Raw genomic sequence first — 23,734 nt, 5'->3', positions numbered from 1 at the left:
TGCATACCATATGCTATTTGAATCAACAGATTAAAAATTACTGTTAATTCCCAGGCACACACAAAACAGGGGAAGTACGACAATAAATCTGTACCGTTGCAGGAAGTTATACCTGATAGCTTCTTTTCCCTGAAATTCTGAAGATACAGGTTCAACCATCTCACTGAAACTTAAGCTTCCATTAACACTACTCTCATATAACTCCTTGTAATTTCTTCTGCGCTTTGACCAAAACGAGGGCTTCATAAAGAAAAATGATGGCCGTCTTAATCCAAACTCACCTAAGCAATAAGAAAGAAAGAAAGCCTTCTGAATGTTAAGAACAGATATGACTCAGTGTTTGGATTTTGGCTAAGAAAACTGGGCCTGATCATGCCACATTGCTTATCATTAAACCCATCACTACGGTTCTGATTAAGGAAAGCATCCCTATTCAGCAAAGTCTATCCTTAAGTGTTTTGCTGAGAAGTGATGGATTTATGCAAGTACTTAAATACTTTTCAGAATTAGGATCTTGAGAAGAGTGATTTATATACCCACATCACAGAGAAAAAGATTAGAAGCAAAGGAATTTGTATTGAAAGATCTCACACATGCAGTAGAGAGAAATTTGTTCATAGGTATTAATACATTTGTTCCCAGGTGTATCACATTTATGAACACATCAATAACTTAACATAACATCTTGGACAGACACAATTCCCAAGAAGAACAATTGCAAAGACTGTGGTAACAGCTTGGTCAATAAGGAAAGAAAATTATTCTGGAACAATAATAAGAACATACGGGGTCAGACCAAAGGTCCATCTAGCCCAGTATCCTGTCTTCTGACAGTGGCCAGTGCCAGGTGTCCCAGAGGGAATGAACAGAACAGGTAATCATCAAGTGATCCATCTCCTGTCACCCATTCCCAGCTTCTGACAAACAGAGGCTAGGGACACCATCCCTGCCCATCCTGGCTAATAGCCATTGATGGACCTATCCTCCATTAATTTATCTAGTTCTTTTTTGAACCCCGTTATAGTCTTGGCCTTCACACAACATCCTGTGGCAAGGAGTTCCACAGGTTGACTGTGCGTTGTGTAAAAAATACTTCCTTTTGTTTGTTTTAAACCTGCTGCCTATTAATTTCATTTGGTGACCCATAGTTCTTGTGTTATGAGAAGGAGTAAGTAACACTTCCTTATTTACTTTCTTCACACCGGTCATGATTTTATAGACCTCTATCACATCCCCCCTTAATTGTCTGTTTTCCAAGATGCAAAGTCCCTGTCTTATTAATCTCTCCTCATGTGGCAGACATGCCATACCCCTAATCATTTTTGTTGCCCTTTTCTGAACCTTTTCCAATTCAAATATATCTTTTTTGAGAAGGGGCGACTACAAAACAGATATAACAAAATATAACCAAGCAGAATCAAATCCCAATCTGTGTGGTTTTTTTCCACTTCATTAGCATATTTCAGAAAAGTAAAATTCATTTGAATGAAAAATCATAAATATTACTTTAAAATATAAGTAATTTATAAATACATTTATAAATATTTAACAGCCACACTTCTCATCTTTTTGCCTGACATGAGTGTTGCTTTACATGAAGTTAAAGCAAAAAAACACAGGAAGTGGCATTACTATATACCAAAGTGTCTTGGACACTTTATTTAAATACAGTATGTTAGAGCCATCAATTAAGGGTCTGGTTTTCAGAAGCGCTTAGCACCCAAAGCTGCCACAGACTTCAAGTGGAGTTGTGAAATTCAGGACCTATGTGGTTCTGTTCAATATTTATCTCAGATTCTAAACAACATACCTGGAATGACCTGATCAAGATAGACAGCTAGAAGTAGGTAAAACATGCTATCCAGAACCAGTAAAATAAGAGAAATAACTAGTGGATAAGGACCGTGATTTAAATTTGAAAATATTGCACCATCTTGATAATCTTCCAGATGCATGACCTGCAAACCAACATGAAAAAGTTTAGCTACTACAAACTGTATTTTCATCAACCTGAAATTAAACATGACAACACAGTACAAAAATAAAATTACAAAGTAATATTATATAAGAACTAAGCGTGGGCGGTTGTCATGGTAACAAATGCAAAGAGGATGAAATGCTAGTTTCAAAAGAAAAAAATAATGACACACAGTATTTTAGTTCATATTAAGTTGTTTGCTGTAGGGAATTATAAAAGTCATACCTTGTGCCATAAATAAAAAATAAAAAATTCACAAATTTATAGAAAAAAATTAAACTATTTAAAATATTTGAAATTGAGGTAAGACAAATATTTGCAGTGTATTAGTAACTTGACAAGTTATATCTTAAATAACAGCCACACCGGGTCAGACCAATGGTCCATCTAGCCCAGTATCCTGTCTCTGACAGTGGCCAGTGCCAGATGCTTCAACCAGTCAGAGGTTTAGGGACACCCGGAGCACAGGGTTGTGTCCCTGACCATCTTGGCTAACAGCCATTGATGGACCTATCCTCCATGAATTTATCTAACTCTTTTTTAAACCCAGTGGCACTTTTGGTCTTCACAACATCCCCTGGCAACAAGTTCCACAGGTTAACTGTGAGTTGTGTGAAGAAGTACTTCCTTTTGTGTTTTAAATCTATTGCCTATCAATTTCACTAGGTAATCCCTAGTTTGTGTGTTAGGTGAAGGGGTAAACAGCATTCCTCTATTCACTTCCTCCATACCTATCACAATTTAATAGACCTCTATCATATCCCTCCTTAATCATCTTTTTTCTAAAATGAACAGTCCCAATCTTTTTAATCCCTCCATACCCTAATCATTTTCGCTACCCTTCTCCACACCTTTTCCAATTCCAGTATATCTTTTTGAAATGGGGTGACCACAACTGCACACAGTATTCAAGTTGTGGGTGCACCATGGATTTATATAGCAGCATTATGATATTTCTGTTTTATTATTTATCCCTTTCTTAATGGTTCTTAACATTCTCTTAGCTTTTTTGATTGCCATTACACACTGACCAGAAGTTTTCAGAGAACTATCCACAATGACTTCAAGACCTGTGGCAACAGCTAATTTAAACCCTATCCTTTTGTATGTATAACTGGGATTATTTTTTCCAACGTGCATTACTTTGCACTTATCAACATTGAATTTCATCTGCCATTTTGTTGCCCAGTCATCCAATTTTGTCAGATCCCTTGGTAACTCTTCTCAGTCTGCTTTGGACTTAACTATCTTGAATAATTTTGTATCGTGGCAAATTCTGCCACTTCACCCTCCAACCCCTTTTCCAGATCATTTGTGAAGATGTTGAATACCACAAGTTCCAGTACAGATCATCAGGGAACCCCACTATTTACCTCTCTTCATTGTGAAAACTTATCATAGAATGGAAGAAACCTCAGGAGGTCACCTAGTTCAATCCCCTACTCAAAGCAGGACCAACACCAATTACATCATCCCAGCCACGGCTTTGTCAAGCCGGGCCTTAAAAAACTTTAACAATGGAGATTCCACCACCTCCCTAGGTATCCCTACCCTTTCTTTCCTATCTTCTAACCAGTTACCGATCCATGAGAGGACCTTCCTTCTATTCCCATGACTGCTTACTTTGCTTAAGATCCTTTGGTGAGGGACCTTGTCAAAGGCATTCTGAAAAGCCAAGTAAACTACATAGATCGGATCATTCTTGTTCACATGCTTATTGACTCCTTCAAAGAATTCTGATAGGTTGGTGAGGCATGATCTCCTTTTACAAAAGCCATGTTGACTCTTCCCCAGCACGCCGTGTTTATCTATGTGTCTGATAATTCTGTTGTTGACTATAGTTTCAACCAATTTGTCTGGTATTGAAGTTAGGTTTACCGGCCTGTAATTGCCAGGGTCGCCTCTGGACCCTTATTAATAATAGGTGTTACCTTAGCTCCCTTCCAGTCATCTGGTACAGAGGCTGATTTAAGTGAAACATTACATGCATTACAGACCACAGTTAGTCATTCTTAAATAGGAAAGAAAAGTTACATCCTAAAGAGGAAGTAATTAGGGTGCTAGACAGGCACCTGAAAGTCCCAGGCTCAATTCCTTACTCTGCAACAGACTTCTTGTATGACCTTCGCAAGTCACTTACCTTCTCTGTCTCAACTCCTCCTCTGTAAAATGGGGATAGCAGCGCTTCCCTGTCTCACAGGGGTATTGTGAAGACAAATACATTAAGGCTATGGTGATGGGAGCCTCCTAATTATCTTAGCTAGATCTTATATCATATCAAGTTACTCTTCATTTGTTTGTGCATGCAAAGGTAGTAAAGCATAACACACAGTTTACTTACCTGTGCAATCCCAATCAAGAACGTACACTGACACAAGGGGCTTAGGGTCCATACAAAAGACTTCGGAAAATCATCCAGCAGGACAATAGTGAGACCCACAAAACCAAAAGCCAGGGTTGCCAAAAATTCAACTACACCCACATGCTTTGATTTTTTAAATAGAGTCGTCAGCATGAAAGCAAAGAAAACCTAGAATACAAATCAGAACATCATTGCAGAGCACAAGAGATCTGGCATAGAAATGCTGCAATCAACATTTTTATCTTCAATGAACAAGTTACTTTCCGTTTACAATAATTGCAATGCTTTGCCAAGACTTTATCCCTGTTAATATCAATACCTCATTTGGTAACAATAGGCCTTCAGCAATACAACTGATTTCCTAATATTGTCCGTGTCACAGAATGAAGAACTGAAGTATTAAACAATAAATTAAGGGAGACATACTTCAAAGTTCTTCACATTATTAAACTTTTCCAATCATAAATTAAGAAACTATAATAAATAATATTGCAACTGTTTAAAATACTCTAAGTGACTTGTACAGATTCAGACCGTAACAAAGTGGAATCGCCAAGCTTCAGTCAGGGTCACAATGTTATTCAAGTGATCTACAATTGCAGAGTACAAGGAACATAGTACAATATTTTGCAAAGTTTGGAGAAGACAAAATATGGGAAGTTGAGAGTCAGCACAAAACAAACATACGGCCCCAGGGGTCTAGAACTCAGGCCTGCAGTGCTGCTGCTGACATCTCCATGCTGCCAATTAGCAGCAGCTGTGACCAGCTTGCACTCCACAGCCCAGGATCCACTGTGGACACAGATCGTGGGAAGCCCCGCCTCAACAGGTGTGACAGAGAGCAGCCCCACGACTCCTGATTGGATCCCAGCCCTATACAAATCTAAGGGGCATGCCAGGAAGTGTCCAGGCAACAACGCAGATTCCCTGTAGCTGCCCCAACCATTCCTTGCTCCTGAACTCGTGGCTTCTACCTCGGCTTCCTTGGACTTCAGCTTCTGACTCAGACTCTGAAACCTGACTCGGATTCTGACTCATGGTATCAACCCTGACTATGCGCTCCTCCGCTATTCCCTGCCTCAGGTCTGCCCCTGCTCTGACCCTTGGTCCTGACTGCCTGTGTTGGGATGCTGCCAACTGGAACTCTTCTTTCATTAGAGGCTCAGTCCCGCAAGATGCTGAATACTTTCTAGCAAAGCACTCGATCCTGCGCTTAACTTTAAGCACATTACTAGTCCCACTAACGTCCATATAACTGCTCAGGTACTTGAAGTTAAGAATGTGCTTAAGTGGTTCGCTGGATTGAGACCTGAGTACTAGGGAGAGACAAGGCAGGTGGAGGCAATATCTTTTATTGGATCAACTTCTGTTGGTTGAACTGACAAGCTTTGGGGTTTTACATAGCTCTTCTTCAGGTGTGGAGAAGGTAACCCAGCTAAATACAAGGTGGGACAGACTGTTAAGCATAGGGGTTCATGCATGTTGTAGGAGAGCACTTAAAATGAAGCGGACAATTAGCAACTCTGCAATAGTAGGACCCTGGAGGGTTAGTAGGAAGCAGGGAGTGTGACAAATTGATGTAATGAGCCACAAAACCAGTGCCTCTATTAAGTCCATGATTTTTTGTGTGCTGCAGAGTAATGAATTTAAGTTCCCAGGCTTGTCTTTTGAAGGTATTGTGAAGGTTTCCGTTGAGAACAAGGTCTGAGAGGTCAGATAGAGTGATCATTTTGTGAAAGGCCCACTTATTTTGCCCATAGGTGATAGAAAAATGATAAAAGACAAAAACATCCTGTGTGAGTTCATTAGAGAGCATAGTGATTGTCTCATTTCACCCACATAGTTGTTGGGGCATTTGATACACTGGATGAGGTACACCACATGCTGCGATAGGCATGTGTAGGACCCATGGATCTCGAAAAGGTTAGTTGTGGGGATACTGATCATTGTAGCAGTGGAGATGTAGCTGCACATTTTGCATTTGTTGTCCTGGCAGGGTTTGGTGCCACTTTGAGTTGGTGTGTCATGCCATTCTTTCAGGATGGGGTTCCAATTGAGCATGGGTTCTAAGTGTTTGATGATACCTGTACAGGTTCTGATGTAGAGTGGCAGGTGACAAGCAGGGCTGTGCAGTTGGTGTTTGTTTTTTTCTGCTGTACTGTAACATGTTCTCCCAGGGTACCTGGGTGGCCCATTCTACGATGTGACCTACTTCTCTGGTGGAGTGTCCTTGGTTAGTAAAGGAAGTTTAAATGTGTGGAGGTGTGTATCCTGGGCTCTCTCTTTTGGAGCATGTTATCTGGAATCTGAGTGCCTGGCTGTAGATAACAGATTTCTTGGTGTATCCCAGAAATTGATGCTGATATGGGAGTGTTCTACAGAGAGTTTGATAGACAGGTGGTAGGTGTGGAAATCCAAGGGAGTTTGGGTCATTTGTCCAGAGGATGAAAATATCATTAATGTATTTCAGGTACATGTTTTTGTGGTGCATTTTCCCAGAGATTCTTCTTCAAGGTGGCCCACAAAGAGGTTGGCATATTGTGGAGCTGTCCTAGTATCCATGGCTGTACTCATGGTATAAACAAAGTGTTTGTTGTTAAATGTAAACTTCTTATGGGTAAGGATGAAATGGATGAGATTAACAATGTGTTTGAGGTGGATTGCTGAGCATTGTCCATTGTCTTGTAGATATTTGAAGCAGACAGCGGTGGCGTAATAGTGAGGGATGTTGGTGTACAGGGAGAGGACATCCATGGTGGCAAGGACAGTGTTCTGAAGGAGGCTGTTAATGTGGCATAGTTTCTGGAGGAAGCTGGCCCTTTTAATGGTGAGTGGTTTGAGGATGGTTTCTATAAGTCCTGATATTTGCTCAGTAACAGGATTGTGGCCAGATACACAAACAAGGAAATCCAAGCAGACCCATTGTATCTTGCAGAACATGCAGATGGTCCCTGGGGTGGGTTTGTGGGGTATGAAGTTGTAAAGTTTCTCTTGAAGTTGTTTGGAGAAGGGTTTGATGATATCCTTCAATTCTTGGGTGAAGGAGAGCTCTGCGAAGTTTAAAGTTTCTCCCTTCCACCAACAGAAGTAGGTCTAATAAAGATTTTTACCACATCTATCTTGTGGCTCTCATATGCTGGGACCAACACGGCTATACCACCACCACAAACCAGAGTAGTTGGCATTTTGGGAGACTGAGCCATACATGAAGTAGTGGGGTAAAATAAGCAGGAATAATAAACCTTTTAAAAAAAGAAAAGGAGGACTTGTGGCACCTTAGAGACTAACCAATTTATTTGAGCATAAGCTTTCGTGAGCTACAGCTCACTTCATCGGATGCATATGGTGGAAAGTGTAGAAGATCTTTTTATATACACACAAAGCACGAGTATGTGTGTATATAAAAAGATCTTCTACACTTTCCACCGTATGCATCCGATGAAGTGAGCTGTAGCTCACGAAAGCTTATGCTCAAATAAATTGGTTAGTCTCCAAGGTGCCACAAGTACTCCTTTTCTTTTTGCGAATACAGACTAACACGGCTGTTACTCTGAAACCTTTTAAAAAATCCCATGATATTTGATTTTAGTACTTTTCTGCATCTGTGGTATCTTCTATTCAAATCATAAGAGATTTAGTAAATACGTGTGTAAATTCAAATACTGTGGGGTTCAAGTGGCCACCTGAGTACGTGACATGAGAAGCTACATAAAAACTCCCAAAACAATTGTGAGAATAAAGAGAATGGTGTGATAAAGGCACTTGTTTACCATTTGGGGTAGGGAAAAGTGCATTGGAAACATGTCTAGAATGGGGGAAAACAGCGGATGGGAAGAAGCACACTGGGGAGAGTGACCTCAATGAACCACAGACAAACTGAATTCACGAAACACTTACTGAGGATATTCCATATAGGAAAAAAAGAAGAAATATCACGAAGGAGCTACTTTGGGGAAATAGTGAGGAGGCTGTTGCAATGACTGCCATGAGAATGGACATGACAAAAATCAGAGTTGTGTACAGCAGAACCCAAGACAGCCTGGAAGAAAAGGAAAAAAAGGGAAAATTCCTACATTAACTAAATTATTGTACTGGAATAATTCAAAGTTACAATTCTTTAATATTCCAGAATGCTGCACAAAAGGGAAGCAAAACAATGTGCCAGAGTCTCAGAGGAAAGGAGGTCTCTAAGTGCAAATATTATTCTAAGCATCATTGCATGTACTTTCATACTAATTGCATCAAAATAAAGCAAAACATTGTTCTCAATCTACAATTTTGTAATTTCCATAATTAATTCCCTCATTTAATTGAAAGAGAGTCAGTGAGGAGCAGCTTTTAATAATTAAAGAAAATGCTACTTAAATTTTAATGCCCTAGTCAGTCCAGTAATACAATATTCCTCTATATAAAATAAACTTTGTTGAAAAGTCAGAGAACAATTTCCTTCTTAGGGAACAGATGCAGCCTGTAAAAGGATAAGAAGTGTGACATATTTACTTAGCTAACAACTCACTCGTTTACCCCTTTTATAGTGCTTCCAATTTTCAAAATGCTGCACAAACACCACTTAAGTAACATGTCTGCAGGGATGCATTTGATAGAGAGGTTCCCTAAAGCAGCGAAGGGAAGTGACTTGGCCACATGTATCAAGAAATAGTGACTGGGGGGTGGGGAGAAAGTAGTCTGCTAATATTCTCAATTAAGGGCTTGATCATGCAAACAGCATTTATTATTGAGAACAATCCAACTGAACTATTCATAGTAAAAAAGGATTATATTTGGTGGTAGCTTTTTGCAGGATACAGCTCTAGTACACCAGTGGCCACCATTACTGGGCATGCAAAACTAAGCTAAGCTCATTTGTTCCCCTAGAACCATACTGTATTAAAATGAGCACACCCGTGACATGGAAGAATAGGCATTACATGGTAGAATACCAATCATTAAAGAGGATGCACTTTAAAATCTGAATGTCTTCTGCACAGATTTCTCTCTCACATAGGTCACAATACTACAGCAGTATTCATCCAGTCCACATACTGGAACTGATGTGAGTGGAAAGGAGACTGTCACTTGTCCAACATCAACATCAGGAAAAAGGAGTTACTGAGTTAAAAGGAGGAAAAAATATAGCTCATGCATGTAGCATCTTATTTATTCACATCAGGCATCTAGTGTATTTTTGAGGGATTTCTATATGGCCAATTAGGAAGGAATGTTCAACTGCACAAACACAAAATGCGAAATGACTGCTGAGGAAGGAGTGCTGCAGAAAAGGATCTGGGGTTATAGTGGATCATAAACTAAATATGAGTCAACAATGTAATACTGCTGCAAAAAAAGCAAATATCATTCTGCGATCTATTAGCAGGAATGTTATAAGCAAGACATGAGAAGAAATTCTTCCACTCTGTTCAGCACTGGTAAGGCCTCAACTGGAGTATTGTGTCCTGTCCTGAGCACCACCTTTCAGGAAATATGTGGAATCTCCAGCATTGGAGGTTTTTAAGAACAGGTTAGACAAACACCTCTCAAGGATGGTCTAGATAATACTTAGTCCTGCCTCAGTGCAGGGGACTGGACTAGCTGACCTGTCGAGGTCCCTTCCAGTCCTACATTTCTGTAATATAAAGCAGAAGAATAATGGAAATCTATATGAGGTTTTAGATGAAGCATCATCATTATGACATTTGCTTTTCAAACAGGAACAAACTTTATGCTATTATAAATGTGTTTAAGCAAGGCTTGCCCAACATTCTCATCAATACTACAATAGCCTAAAAAGAAGATTAACAGTAACCAACTGGTGAATTTTAAAGATTTATTATAAAATAACATTTACCCTATTTATTTAGAATAAGAGTTTTGTTGTATACTCACATACCAAAAGGCAGTGTCATGAAGGCCCATTATCTTTAAAAATTCCTTCAACTTCTTCTCCTTTTCTGCCACAATATGAATTGCCAAATAGTACCCAAAGGGTGAGAAAGCTATTACTAGGTAAATTAAAATAATTGCTCGAGGAAAATAATCAATTTTCATATCAGCAGCCTCTCCCATAATAATAGCTTTAGTTGATTCCAGTTCTTCCCAAACTGAATGATTAGTCTTCAGCTAAGAACAAAGTGAAAGAATATTTTAATCAGTTTTGATTTTACAGCTCCACCAACCGAAAAAAAAAACAACCAACCCCCAAATAGTATTCACCTGTTAATGTAAGATCCAATCCTGGAGGCATTTACACACATACCAAACTTTACTGACATAAGTAGGCTCACAGACTTCCCTGAGACTTTAAATACGTGCTTGTGTGTGCGTAGGTCTGGGGCCTAAATCGCATGAAGTCCCAGAATATCATAGTTCAAAAAGGAGGGAAACATGACCTTCTATGGGACGATGGAGAAAGCGAGTGAACAAAAAACTTTAGGATGTCCATCTCCTAATAAGGGGACTGACCTGTGCAAGAATTTGTCAAATAGCGACTAGAACTAGAAAGAAGTAGTGGAATAGAATTCAAAACAAACACTGACCAGGAACAAATCAAACCAATCCATGCCACCCTATATCACTTAAACGGATGTTAGGTAGTAAAACAATTAAGAACTTCAGTTCAGCAAGGTAGAAGCTTCATCCCACTGCAAGACTGGCATACTCAATTGGATTAACCCCCTTTAGAGAAAGCTGACATTTGCTAGTAGGACACCATGGTACCCACTGTCCAGACTGGCATGTCTGATTATTACAGAAAAGCTCAAAACCTCAACTTGTGAGAACTATTACACGCTCCCCACTAAGAACTTTTAGAAAATGGTGTTATGTTCAAGATCTTAACTACTGCAGTCATCAAAAGTGAACAGGGCTGTGGCAAAGCACTAACTGCATTCAATGCTAATTGACATTTCCCCACTGATATTACCAATGCAATGTGATTATTTACGGTACATACTGTAAAGAATCCAAAAGTAAAGCAATGGGGGTAAGTAACGCTGCCTTTCAAAATTTCCATATCTGTCACTTTTCTTCTGCAAAAGCTTTATGTATCTTAGATACACAGTCCAAAGTTTTCACGTACTTAGGGTCTGCCATGGGAGCTACTCTCTAACTTAAGATTTTTCTAGGCATCTTTTTAGCTATACGAGGTGTAAGCTTGCTGTATCACCAACACGCAGCTCTCAGAGAAGTTCCATTCAAAATAACATAACTACAACCCCCACTAACAGCTAGGTCTTAATTCCGACACTGGATACAGTTCATACAGTTACAATATGATTGGATTAAAAATGTGTTTTGTGGAATGAGAATTATCCCCAATTTCTTGGCTACCAAAAATCTGTTTAGTTTACGCCTTCTGTCCCAAACCTTTTAGAAATCCATCAGTAGGGGGACACATGGCTTCCTACCAATCGCCACTCAAACTGGTATTAAGCGTGCATCCATTAAAACAATCCCTCGTTACAAACCAGTGCTGGCAAACCATTTATTTTTAAACAGAAATAAGTTGCAGCATTAAGTCAATCAAAAATTTAAAAGGCTCACATTTAATGACAGACCATATAAAATAGATACAGAAGATTGAGCCACCAGAGCAAGAAAAACCCTTGCTTACCTTACTACCTTAGCCCAAATACCATTCTGTGATAACTGTTGGCAAGTGCTAACAATTAATGACTGCCATTGCATACACATCACACTCACATATTTAGATGCATAACAATGTACAATCAGTAGTGCCGTTCATTTAGATGTGAACACTCGTTGGTGCAAAAATATTACAAAAACGCAAGAAAGTCGAAGGGGAACATATCCTGAAAGAAATCTTTCCTGAACCCCTCTTCTAGCCTTCAAACATCACCCCAACCCTTGCCAATCTCATCATCAGAAGCAAGTTCCTCACAGACCGGGAAACACTAACTTGAAGCAGCACCAGACCCTACCTTAGCAATAGATGCAAAACCTGCAGCCATATTTCCACTGCCACAATGATCAATACCCCCCACAATACACCTTTCAAGATCCATAGGTCCTACACATGCCTATCGTATGTGATGTACTTCATCAAATGCCCCAACAACCACCATGCAGGTTAAACCACACAATCACTACACTCATGAATGAACTCTTGCAGAAAAATAATAAAAGACCCATCACCTGTGTGCAAACGCTTCTCACAAAACAATTACACCATACCTGCCCTCTCAGTCCTTGTCCTCAAAGGAAACCTGAGCAACACCTTCAAAAGATGAGCCACGGAGCTTAAATTCATAACTCTGCTAGACACCAAAAAACACGGATTCAATAGGCACTGATTTTATCTCTCAATATAACAATCTGTAGCCCACTAATTCTACATTCCGATGACTGCAGAGGTGTTAATTGCTCACTTCATTTTGAATGGTTTCTTACAACATGCGCTACTCCTTATACGTAACAATCTGGTCAACCTTTTATTTAGCTGTAACACTCTAATTACCTTCTCAGACCTGAAGAAGAGATTGAAAGTTCCTTCACCTCCAGAAGCTGGTCCAATAAAAGATATTACCCCACCCCCACCTCTCAGGAAACATTTTGTTAATCAGTTGTAGACCAATTTTAGAACCCTATTTCATATCAAGAAACTAACACCATGTCTCTACATACAATGCCGCCGCAGCACAGCGGTACTGATGCACTGTGCCTCTGCAGTGTGTCTGGTGAAGATACTCTGTGCTGACCAGAGAGAGCTCGGCATAAAAAAACCCATCTCTGCAAGGGGCAGAAGCTGTGTCCTGCTGACATAGCGCTGTGCACACAAGCGCTTATGCTGGTTTAATTTACATTGCTCGGGGGGAGAGGGGTATTCACACCACTGAGTGACATAAGTTTTGCCAACATAGGCTGTAGAGTAGATACAGCCTAACAAGACAAAAAAAAAAAATCTCATTACAAGAATACCGAATCAAAAGCTATTTAAGCAATTTTGCCTTTTCACTTTACTTCTCTAGATTTACCTGAATTATTGCTGCATCGATACAAGCCTGTAGAGCTGCAAATCCCGAGTACCAGTATGTAACAGATTCACATCCCTTTGATAAACTGGAACAACTGGCTATGGAAAAATAAAGACATTTTAAAGCCAACAAAATCTCATTTAAAGCACTATAATAAAAAGACATTTTTCTCTAAAGCAGACATAAAACTTGATAGATATACCATAAAGCCAATGACAACATCACAAACCGATGGCTACTATTACAAGAATAATAGGATACAACCAATCACAGGATAATTTTTCAGCCACTTTGTCGGGTGAAGATTGAGAACCACTACTCTTTACTATGGACAGAAACCTGCAAAGTTACTTTAATGAAAACCAAACTGTTTTGCAGTTATGAAAGTACAAAAAGGATTCCAAAAAAGATTCACACATGGACTGAAAGAGCCAAGGAAATGAAATGGTGAGAACGAGACCGAACTGTGAATTCTATCATAACATTTTCATGGGAAATTACTAACTTCACAGGTAATCATTCCTAGAATTAAAATACAACTTTAAGACAATCTTCTAATGGTGAAAAGCTGTGTATGAAATACACACTATTTTTTTTTTTTTTTAAGATTTGGACTGTCCACACTTTACCCTTTGAAGAACATTTTTCCAGTGTTTTTAAACAAAGGTAAGAGGAAAACAAGGTTATCTGCAAGAACACACACTCTTGTGGTGGAGGAGTTGCTGAAGATGCTGGGGCTATCACTAGAGTGTCTCATGTTTTGAGCTGTTTTGTACTTTTCAGAGCTTCTCAAAGCAAGGACCTAGGCTGAAATCCTGGTGCTAAAAAACTCCCACTGCCCTACGTTTTCACCACTTGTTTTTTACATGTAACATTGTCACTCTATAAATACAACCAAATTATTACTGATACAGAAAGATGATCACCTAATGCAGATTTCATTTGTGCCTTAACTATCCCTGCAACCAATTCCCAGTACAGGAAAATGACTCCTAGCTTTTTGTGGGAGTTTCCCTATCAATAACGCAGTCCAGCATCAAAATACCCCAAAGAGTGAAAAACCAGCTTTTCCCCCCACTTTCATATTGTATTGATGCTAAAGCCACCACTGTTAATGCTCTTTGGCTTTCTCGTGATAACACGTGAGGTAGCAAAGCCTGCACTTAGCATCACATGTGATGTCATAACAAAAGTAGGTCAAATTTTCAAGTTAAATGCCTTAAAAGTAGCATGTATATTTACCTCTTGATTCTACATTGATAGATGACACTGTGACAGCACCAGGAAAGAATCTAAGCTGGTAGGACACAGAATCTTTGAAAACTACACCAACAAAGTTTGAGGGGTTAACAGTACTAGCCTCTTGCAATTCTTTTTCACTGAAAAATTCTTCTGTAATTACACCTGCAAAATATTAAAAATTAGAATTATATCAGAATGCTTGTGAGAGAAGAACAATCAAACGTGGACTATGTATTTTAAGCAAAGATTGTGTCATTTCTAAATAGGGCTACTTGTTTTCAGTATTTAGGGCCAAATTTTGGTCCCATTAAAATTTATGAGACTATTTCCCATTCACTTCAATGGAGCATGGATTTAAGTCTCAGCACTTGACGAGTTTTGTATGCGTTTTTAAAGGAAAATACATTTTAAAAATGAAAAGTGAAATTTTGCAGGGACTCAAAACATTTATTGTTGGGATAAGAAGCCACGCATCACTCCCAAACGTGAAATTCATCAGAAAGAACTTGAAACCAGCAGATCAGGAAACCAAGGAAATGAAAGTTTCAGGTTGTGGTACCTGCGATTCTTTTCCTCTTGGCAGTCACATCAGTTCGTACCAGAGGCACCATCTAAGCTACAAGTTCATATGAGGTTTTGGGGGTAGAATCAGGGTCAGCTGCACAGCTGTGTCAGCTCTGTAGAAGAGGCACAACTTAACTGTGTTTTGCTCATCAGTTTCAAAACCAGATATTGACATGGTGCTACTCACAGGATCTAAACCTGAAAGCCCTAGTTAAAATAAACTGATGTCTTCCTTAATTTACCATACAACAGCTCTTAGTGTATCTGTTAGCGTGAGATAGAACCTTTTGAGTTTGAGGATACTAAGCCCAATCCTGAAACCCCTCACTCAGATGAGTCATCCTGGACTTCAGTGGGACCACTGGTGTGAGGAAAGGGTCCTACTGTGAGGAAGGGCTGCAAGACTGAGCACATGACTGGCATCACACAATGCTCATCAGCTGAAGCAGACAATGATGACAACACAGCCCCTTCAAGATCTCAGCAGTAGAGGGGAGAAATACTGTCTAATCTACCTGAAGAGGACAAGTCTGATCAGCCATTCAAAGCAATAATATAATATTTTCCATCTAAACACAAAAAAGAACATGAGATGTGGAAGAATAAAATAAATACAATACCATCTGCAAAATATTCAAAAGACACTTTCTGCATGATTTTTCTTGTCATATTTGTCACTGGTGTGTATCCAAGAATGAAGTCCAAGAGCATGGAGCGATCTAAAGTACCAAGTTCAGTATTGGGCACCTCGCCAAACTTCCGATTTGGATGCATCATGCTCATTAATATAAGCCAAAATAAAAAAAATAGTGGAAAAAGGATTTCCTGTTGAAAAAACAACAACAAAAAACAAGACGACAATAAAAATCTCTCCTGAAGTTTACTCAACTTATAAACGCTTTAAGAAGTGACTGTGTCCTTCTCAAATTATTTGATTGTAAAGCTTCCTGCACATTTATCGCACTACATAAATAATCATTTCAATCCTGGCTGTTGCTGTGACACAGCCATGGGATTTTGCTAACCTGCAGTGATAACTTGGGAAGCTATTTTAGGATGCAAGTACACCATTCCAACTCCTAAGAGGTTATAAACCAAAGAGCAATCTCTGTGCTCAGTTACATTGAACCTGGCGAAGTTCCATGGATGAAGCGGACGGCAGAATTTGGCTTCAGATGTTTTGATGTCTAGTTTCTTATCTAGAACATGATTTGGCTTTTGGTATAAACTTAACATTTGCATGATCTGAAAATGAAAAAGAACTCGTATATATTTCCAGCCCTGGAACAGTTAAGCAAGTGAAGCCAAGCCTGGTCTTGCCAAACAAATAAGTTAAATGTTGTCTTGTTGACCCTTGTAGATCCCCCTAAAAATTCAGACATAATAGACATAATAGAGCTGTTCAGCAAAATTTTAAAATAGGTAAATTTTAGAAATGATATCACAAATACTCCCAATACAATATTTTAATCATTGCATTTATTGATTTATTGTTCGGTGGTGATGTTTTGGGCTCGTGTTAAAATTACACAAAGGCATCTCTCAATCCTGATTTCCAGAGTTATGTGTATTTATATAGTTCATGTGCTGGAATGGCGGGTTATAGCTGTGAATGCTCTTTCTAGTTCTGAAACTCTCCTGCAACCGGACACTGGGTGGGCCACTTAGTCTGCCTGCAGCTATTTCCCCATCAGCGAAATGGGTATTATAAGGCTTCATTAATGTTTTATAACTTGCTTTGACATTCAAGGATGAACGATGAGATAGCACTCTGAAGTATTATGATGATGTTATTCGCAACAACATTATATTCTTAATTATCATTTAAACTATTTGCAAACATTTGCTTGAATGGTTCTTACAAGGAACTCCAAAAGGCAGTTCTATTACCTAATTGCTCTTATCAGTAACAAGCTTTCCCTGACAAATAATAGCCATTCTAAACTTAATCTCGTACTTTATCAGCATTATTTTACTACATGTAAAATAATGCTGATAATGCCCTAAAATAAGTAATGTTATTTTACCCCAATTGGTCAGTTATACTCTCTAGAAAGTGAATAGAGAAACAGAAATTACCACATTCAGACACAAAGACACAGGGCAAGACTATTTGTATAAAGCATTTCTTGCCAAAGGATCACAAGTATGATTGAAGGAGCCAATATATTTCAAACCTGAGCTCAAACTAATCAGTTATTCCCTCAATAATCAGAGACAATTTAACAAAGCTTAGTTTTGTTTCTAAGTCAGCTAATTTTTCAACCATAATCAGACACAGACATAGAGGCCAATAAATGGCCACGTAACCTACCTGCACACTACTCTTCTTAGTCCTGCATTTAACAAGGTAGTTCTTGAATAAGAGAGCTTTGGTTTGTCTCCACACTCCTGCCTCTCCTGCAGTTTCTGTGGCCATTTTTCCAAGAGTTACCTGTTTTAAAAACATACCAAAACAAACAAAAAAAAGCATTTGAAGTGACAACTATTAGTCGTACCTATTCAAGTTTTTTTCATGTAAAAAAGAGAAACCATGTGCCAGTTATATTGTTCTATACCACTGATAAACTGTTTTCCATTGTGTAAACCCAATCCCACATTAAATTAAGACATTTGCACAGATACACACCCTAGACACATTTTGCAATTTCAAGACAGATGTCACATTGGGTTGCCTTATGGCAGCTTGGCATTCTGATATGTCTTTTTGAGAATACAATTTCCTATTCCAGCAAGTAAGTTTTCATATTAAAGAAATAAATAAACCTCTAGTCCGAATGGAAAAGACCTTCAAACCCAAGGATAAAATGATGCAGCGAGGGGCATGCCTGTGTTTGCAGACAGTCTGAAACAATACTTCTAAGTGGTGTCAACTACCCCCCTTCACCCCAAAAGTGCAGTAACTGAAACCTAATGATAATGTAAAAGGCAACTTTGTTAACTACTTCACTATGATCACAGCAGGCAAGGAAGAAGAGAAAAGCATCCAATTATAAAAGTTGTTCAATCTACTGAAAGTATCATCTCGTATAAAAGAGTGTTGTGCACTGTCCTTTGGAGAAGCAGATCTGAACACATTCTTCAAACAAACAGCTCCAGAGAGGTATCTGATCTAGTAGACCACACACAAGATTGGAGATCACGCTTGGATTTTTAGTCCACTGACTTGCTGTCAGGCTTTGGGCAACTCACTTAACCTCTTCGTGTCTCTATTTCCTCAGTTGTAAAACAGGAACTACAATAGTTACCTCCATAACTGGTGATGTTATGAGAATTGGTTTATGTTTGCACACCACTTTAAAGACATAAGCCACTCTAAATGATTAGCATTACCACCTTCACTCCCTTTCTCCGTGAGCCAACGGTGGCTGACAGCATAAAGAGACGACACCACAACCTTAAGAGGAGGGTGAAGCATGTATCATGGTTTAGCACCCTCTTAGCTAATAACTTGTAAAAATATGTCTATCCTCTACTATAAGGAAAAGGGGAGAGGGATATGACAACGTAAGAATGAGGCAACTCAAAACGATAGATGGATGAAAAATGTGCAACTTCCATGAGGGCCAATAAACTCTGCACTCTATTTCCAAAGGAACGGGAACAACATTGGGCAAGTACCTTATCTGAAACGAACAGAGCCCATAGCATTGGGATGCTCTGCCACTAAAAGATTGTAAACAATTATAGACATTGCCCAAATTCTGCGCCAGAAAACAAATGTTGACAGAGTTATAATAAAAATAAAATAATTATCTATTTAGGTTTATATTCCATGCTCTATAGTTATGACTGGTAAATATTTTTTTCTGCCATACACTCAAAGTGCATGTAACAATGTCCATTTTCTCTGACCTTTTAGACACCAGGTAGTTTAAGGTTACTCACTAAACTATGATGATAAACTATGGAAGCTTGCTTTTGCAAGTACAGAAATCGTCTGACCAAGAGGACAGGCTCAATGAAGCTGAAATGATTTATTTTAGCTTGTGGCACCAAAAACAAAGTAACATACACTCTTTGTAGCCAGATGCACATATCAGGTTTGTATGGGGGTCAGGGTGGGGGAACAAGACTACTCCCTGCTTAGCCCTGATGCTGAATTCAAATCCAACTAGGCAGACTCTTGCATTTGTGCAGTACCACATTGACTTCAACATGAAGCTGTAAGGGTCCATCCACGCAGATTCAGTTGCAGCACTGGGGCCTTAAAGGGCCATTTTTGCAGGTTCACAGAAAAACAAATTTCCCTGATGGATTCCATTTAGAATATGTTGCATCACATTTAAAAAAACAAATCCACCTTATATTTTAAACTCCACTATTTTTTCCCTTTGTTAACAGAAAAACAAAGCAAAAGTTCTTTAAAGGCCAACCTATGTTAATAATTAGACCTGATGGGGAAACATGCAGATAAAATTTCTCTAGAGATTTTCAAGTCAATTACTTTAAACTGAATGAAAAACAGTGTTGTAACAACATGCATTGCTAGTTGTATTTATTTGCACTGTTGTTTAAATTCTGCTCTTGAATTTCAAACATTACAGAAGTCATCAGATTCTGCAAACACTTTTGCCGCCAAGCAGTTCTGCTGACTTACTCCTTGTGGGTTTGTAGACCTGGAGACTAAATCTGCATGCCCTCTTTTATCAGAGACTTTACTCTCTTTTAAGGTCAATAAAAATGTAGCCTATATGTTTGGCAGTTTCTATTTAATCAGATAGTCATTTAAGACCAATTATAGTAAAAATACTTCCATGCATTCAGTGGGTAATTAACCAAATTACCCAATTATAGTTAAGGGGCAAAAATAACTTCAAAAGCATTAAATTAATTCTTAATATTACCTCTTGTAAAGTGTCCTCATGGAGGACTACAAAAGTGCATAAAATAAAACTGCATTTCAGATAGCTGAGAATATACCAGACTTCCCCGCAAACACAGATAAAGGAAGTGGTTTGAAGCAAGACTACCTGGCCTTGAGGGTGTTTCAGTCAAAACAGTGCCCAGAAAATTACTGTCTTCCTAAGTTATTGTCACATGTGGGATGCGGACTTTTACATCAGTGCAGCACAAGGACGGTACTAAAAAGAGAAGATGAAGGGGCTGAGAGAGGTTATTTTTCTTCACCAAATGGCCTTTCAACTGCACTGACTTTCTTGAAAAAACAAATAAACGCTAGACTGTAGAATAGTCATTTACAATTTAGCTTGTTTTGTTTGTTTAGGCTGAAAGTGAAAGTAACGTGCCAGTCTACCTCACTTGGAAGTGTGGCTGAAAAGCAACAACCAAGCCAGCGCCAAAAGAAAAATAAAACCCTGGCACAGAAAGATGACACTATATGTAGGAATGAAGAGATAAATAGTTCATTGTCCCTGGTGGGCATTCAGTTATAGGAAGGCACCAGACATGAAGACCATAAAAAAGGGAAATGCCCTCATCCTGTCTGCCAGCTTCTCAAACATTTTAAGCTAAGTGTTCAATTTAAGAATTTTACAAAGGAACAAAATTCTTCCTCAGAACTGCATCTTTCTCTCTCATAAATGCCAGCTAGACCTCAGTGTTGGTGGAACACAATATATTTATCTCCAAGTTAGAAAGGACTATTTAATTGCAGGATAACATCAGTTGAAAATATAATCCACCAAGATGCATTAAGAGAACGGTTTACACAATGGCTCTTTCCTTTCTCAGTGCTCTGAGACTTTCCTATTCCTCTCTGATCTGGCCAAATGCTCTCCTGGCCTAGAGACTTCTAACCACAAATTCTCTCTCTGGCACAATCTTTGTTTCTTTGCCTGTGAACTTGTGTAAAATGCTCTGTCTTGGTCCTCTCCATTTTTCATTTCCCTCCCTTGATTCCCTTTTTCTCCACATTCTCTCTTCTACACTCACACAAGCCTATCAGCACTAAAATACATGCATAAACTACATTTCATAGTGCTTACTATACAATTCTGGGAGAATGGAACACCATATATAGTAGCTAATGCTCTGGTGAAATGAAAGCTTTCACTTGCTTGCATACAGTTAGGCTTCTCACCCTTCTTTTCCTAGATCATCAATCAATACAGTAACAGCATGGATACATTACAATAGATAGTGGAGTGGGGGGGGGGGGACTTTCAAGAGCGAATACATGTAAAGCAAAAACACTGCTAATGTTCCAGCATCCAGCATATTAGCCTGCCTCTTGCTTTGCAGGTCTGGGATTCACTCTTTGGACAATAAAACATTAAAACAACAAACATTTATACAGAAAAGGGACCCAATCTCCTCCCCAATGGGTACGCGGCACCCTACCTGCTGGCTCTATTTTATACGTGACTAAAGACGCACAATTTGAATCTGGCAGCCCTCTATGCCTCCATTTCCCCACCTGCAAAATGGGGGAGGGGGGGGGAATGATTTTCACCTACCTCGTGGGGCGCCTTTGCAGTGGACAGGGAGGTCCTCAGAGGCCAGGCTCTCTCTCGCTCTACAAAAAAGTGGCGGTATTAGGCACAACGGGACACAAACAAATGGATCCTCGCTGACCATCAGGATAGACAGCCGCGAGGATGGGGGGGTTCGCACCGCCTCTCGCCTTCGGGGCGGTGAGAACGGCACATCGCCCTCCCTCGGCCATGCCCGCACCAGACGGGAGGGAGGCACACATCTGTGACAGGGGACCTGTGAGCCAAACTGATCACGGTGTTGCCCAGGACATCTAATGTGTCTCACACTCACACACACCAGACTTCTCAGGGCCCCTTCCAGCCCCACGTTTCTATGATCCCCCCCCCCCCCCCACGCACCCCTAGGCCCCCGGTGGCTTTCCGATACCTAGGGGGCCTCCGCCCAAGGACACCTGCCTGGGGGACCCCTGGCCCGCCCGGCCGCGCTCAGCCCGGGGAGATCGCTGGCTCCGGCCCGCCGCAGGGAGGACGCCGCGGGCTTTGCGCCCAGCCTGGGGGGGTCCCCGCGTGACACCGGCCGCCCCGCCGGCTCGCGAGGGCCCGGCCGCAGCTCGCCGCCCCCACCCGGCGCACGCTGAGGGGCCGGGCCCAGCTCGCCGCCCGCGGGGCGGGGCGGGGCGGGGCCGGGCGGCAGCAGGGCCCGAGCTCCCGGCCGCCGGGGGAGGCCGCCCGCCAGCCGCGGGTCTGTTGGGCCAGGGGGGTGCCGCAGGCTGCGGGGCGTGGGCGGGGCCCGGCCAGACAGCAGGGCCGGGGAGGGGGCTCTGCCCACACAACTCCCCCGCCAAGGGACTGGGGGGCACCCGGCGTTGACAGCCCCCATCAGGCTACCCTGTCTCCCCCAGGCGATGGGGACAGGGGGGAATCCTGCCCCTTCAGCCCCCTCCCTCGTCCCCTAGGCTATGGGGTGGGGTCCTGCCCAGACAACTCCCCTACACCCCCCGTAGGCTACCATGGGGGCAGGATACCCCCCCCCGCTGTAACTTCTCTGCCTCATGCACCCCCACCCACCAAGCTACTGGGGGGCACCCTGCCCAGGTAACCCCCCAAAACCACACCCCCTCAGGCTAACGCCCCAACAGCTCTTTTCCCCCCTCCCCCAAGTCACGGCCAGACCTATGGGGGAGGTGGGGTGTCTTGCCCACCAATGCACCTAAAGCAGGGTCTGGCTACCTTAAACACCATCACGACATCGCCCCCCAGCCAACTTTTATCATTTTAGATATCTCAGAGAACATCTCCGTACTCTGAATTTGTATGCTGCTTCTGTTCAAGTGAGTGCAAAGAAACCTGGATCTCTACCCAGAGCTCATTAACTGCAGAATCTTTCCCATGACACAGAGATAATAAACCACTCTGGACTTTGTTACCTGTTGCTAAGACCACTGAGAGTCTGATACAAGAGCTTCTCATCTCAGCCCTGCTCAACACTACAAACTTATGTGGATATAATTATGCTGCTATGCAGTTATACTGACCTAACCCCCAGTGTAGACAATGCTATGTTGACAGGGAGGGCTTCTTCTGTCAGCATACCTACTGCCTTTCAGGGAGGTGGAGTACCTAAGCTCTCCCCTTAGTAAGCATAGACAAGCCCTCAGGAACAAGCAGTGCCATTATTATCACCAACATATTGTAAAAATGATGGCTTGACCAGCAACAAGAAATTCACCAAAGAAAGAAAGATACCAAAAGACCATGGGTTCTTAACTAGTTTGCATAATTTTACCTGGGTCAGGATTGGTTTTAAAAATCATATTGAAGTCAGGGACAGATGGAGATCCTCAAGCACCCCTGAAATTCATGCAGCTTATTAAGGTGTCCAAATATAGATTTAGATGCCTAACTTTAAGCATCCAAGGTCCCAATTCTGTAAACATTATCCACATGCTTAATTTTAAGTATGTGCATCAACCCTATGAAGCATACATGTTTCCAGGACCAAGACCCAAGTCTATAAATGCTAGCCTGGACTTTGGTAAGTTTAGGAAAATGGAAGTCAAATCTAACATTTACACACTTGTTCCCTGATCTTTACTCCTGGGGGAATTCTGCGCCAAAAATTAAAAATTCTGCAATAGAAAATTAAAAATTCTGCTCACAATATTTTCAAATTCTACAACATTCTGAATATTTTGTTTGT

General features: G+C 40.7%; 1 protein-coding gene across 7 annotated transcripts in view; it reads right to left on the bottom strand.

Annotated features, from left to right (window-relative positions):
* The window catches only part of ABCA5 (ATP binding cassette subfamily A member 5), a 60,096-nt gene extending 37,914 nt beyond the window's left edge, over positions 1–22,182 (bottom strand). For 2 of the 7 annotated variants that reach the window (XM_073311235.1, XM_073311239.1), the window contains exons 1-11: positions 21,962–22,182; positions 21,556–21,614; positions 17,451–17,570; positions 15,757–15,961; positions 14,573–14,734; positions 13,331–13,428; positions 10,228–10,457; positions 8,238–8,379; positions 4,320–4,508; positions 1,811–1,958; positions 113–281 (exon numbers count right to left, since the gene is read on the bottom strand). In XM_073311235.1, the coding sequence (XP_073167336.1) occupies positions 113–281; positions 1,811–1,958; positions 4,320–4,508; positions 8,238–8,379; positions 10,228–10,457; positions 13,331–13,428; positions 14,573–14,734; positions 15,757–15,961; positions 17,451–17,555 (1,448 nt within the window). In that variant the 5' untranslated portion in view covers positions 17,556–17,570; positions 21,556–21,614; positions 21,962–22,182. Of the gene's footprint in view, positions 1–112; positions 282–1,810; positions 1,959–4,319; positions 4,509–8,237; positions 8,380–10,223; positions 10,458–13,330; positions 13,429–14,572; positions 14,735–15,131; positions 15,224–15,756; positions 15,962–17,450; positions 17,571–20,109; positions 20,221–21,555; positions 21,615–21,961 lie in introns of those variants that run through there. The other 5 variants (XM_073311234.1, XM_073311237.1, XM_073311233.1 and 2 more) reach the window with 5 other exon arrangements.
* Positions 22,183–23,734: the final 1,552 nt, after the last annotated feature.

This window comes from Lepidochelys kempii, chromosome 14 (assembly GCF_965140265.1).
Source record: "Lepidochelys kempii isolate rLepKem1 chromosome 14, rLepKem1.hap2, whole genome shotgun sequence".
Lineage (NCBI taxonomy): Eukaryota > Metazoa > Chordata > Testudines > Cheloniidae > Lepidochelys > Lepidochelys kempii.
Note: the sequence above shows the minus strand (reverse complement) of the source record. Positions and strands in the feature narration are given on the sequence as shown.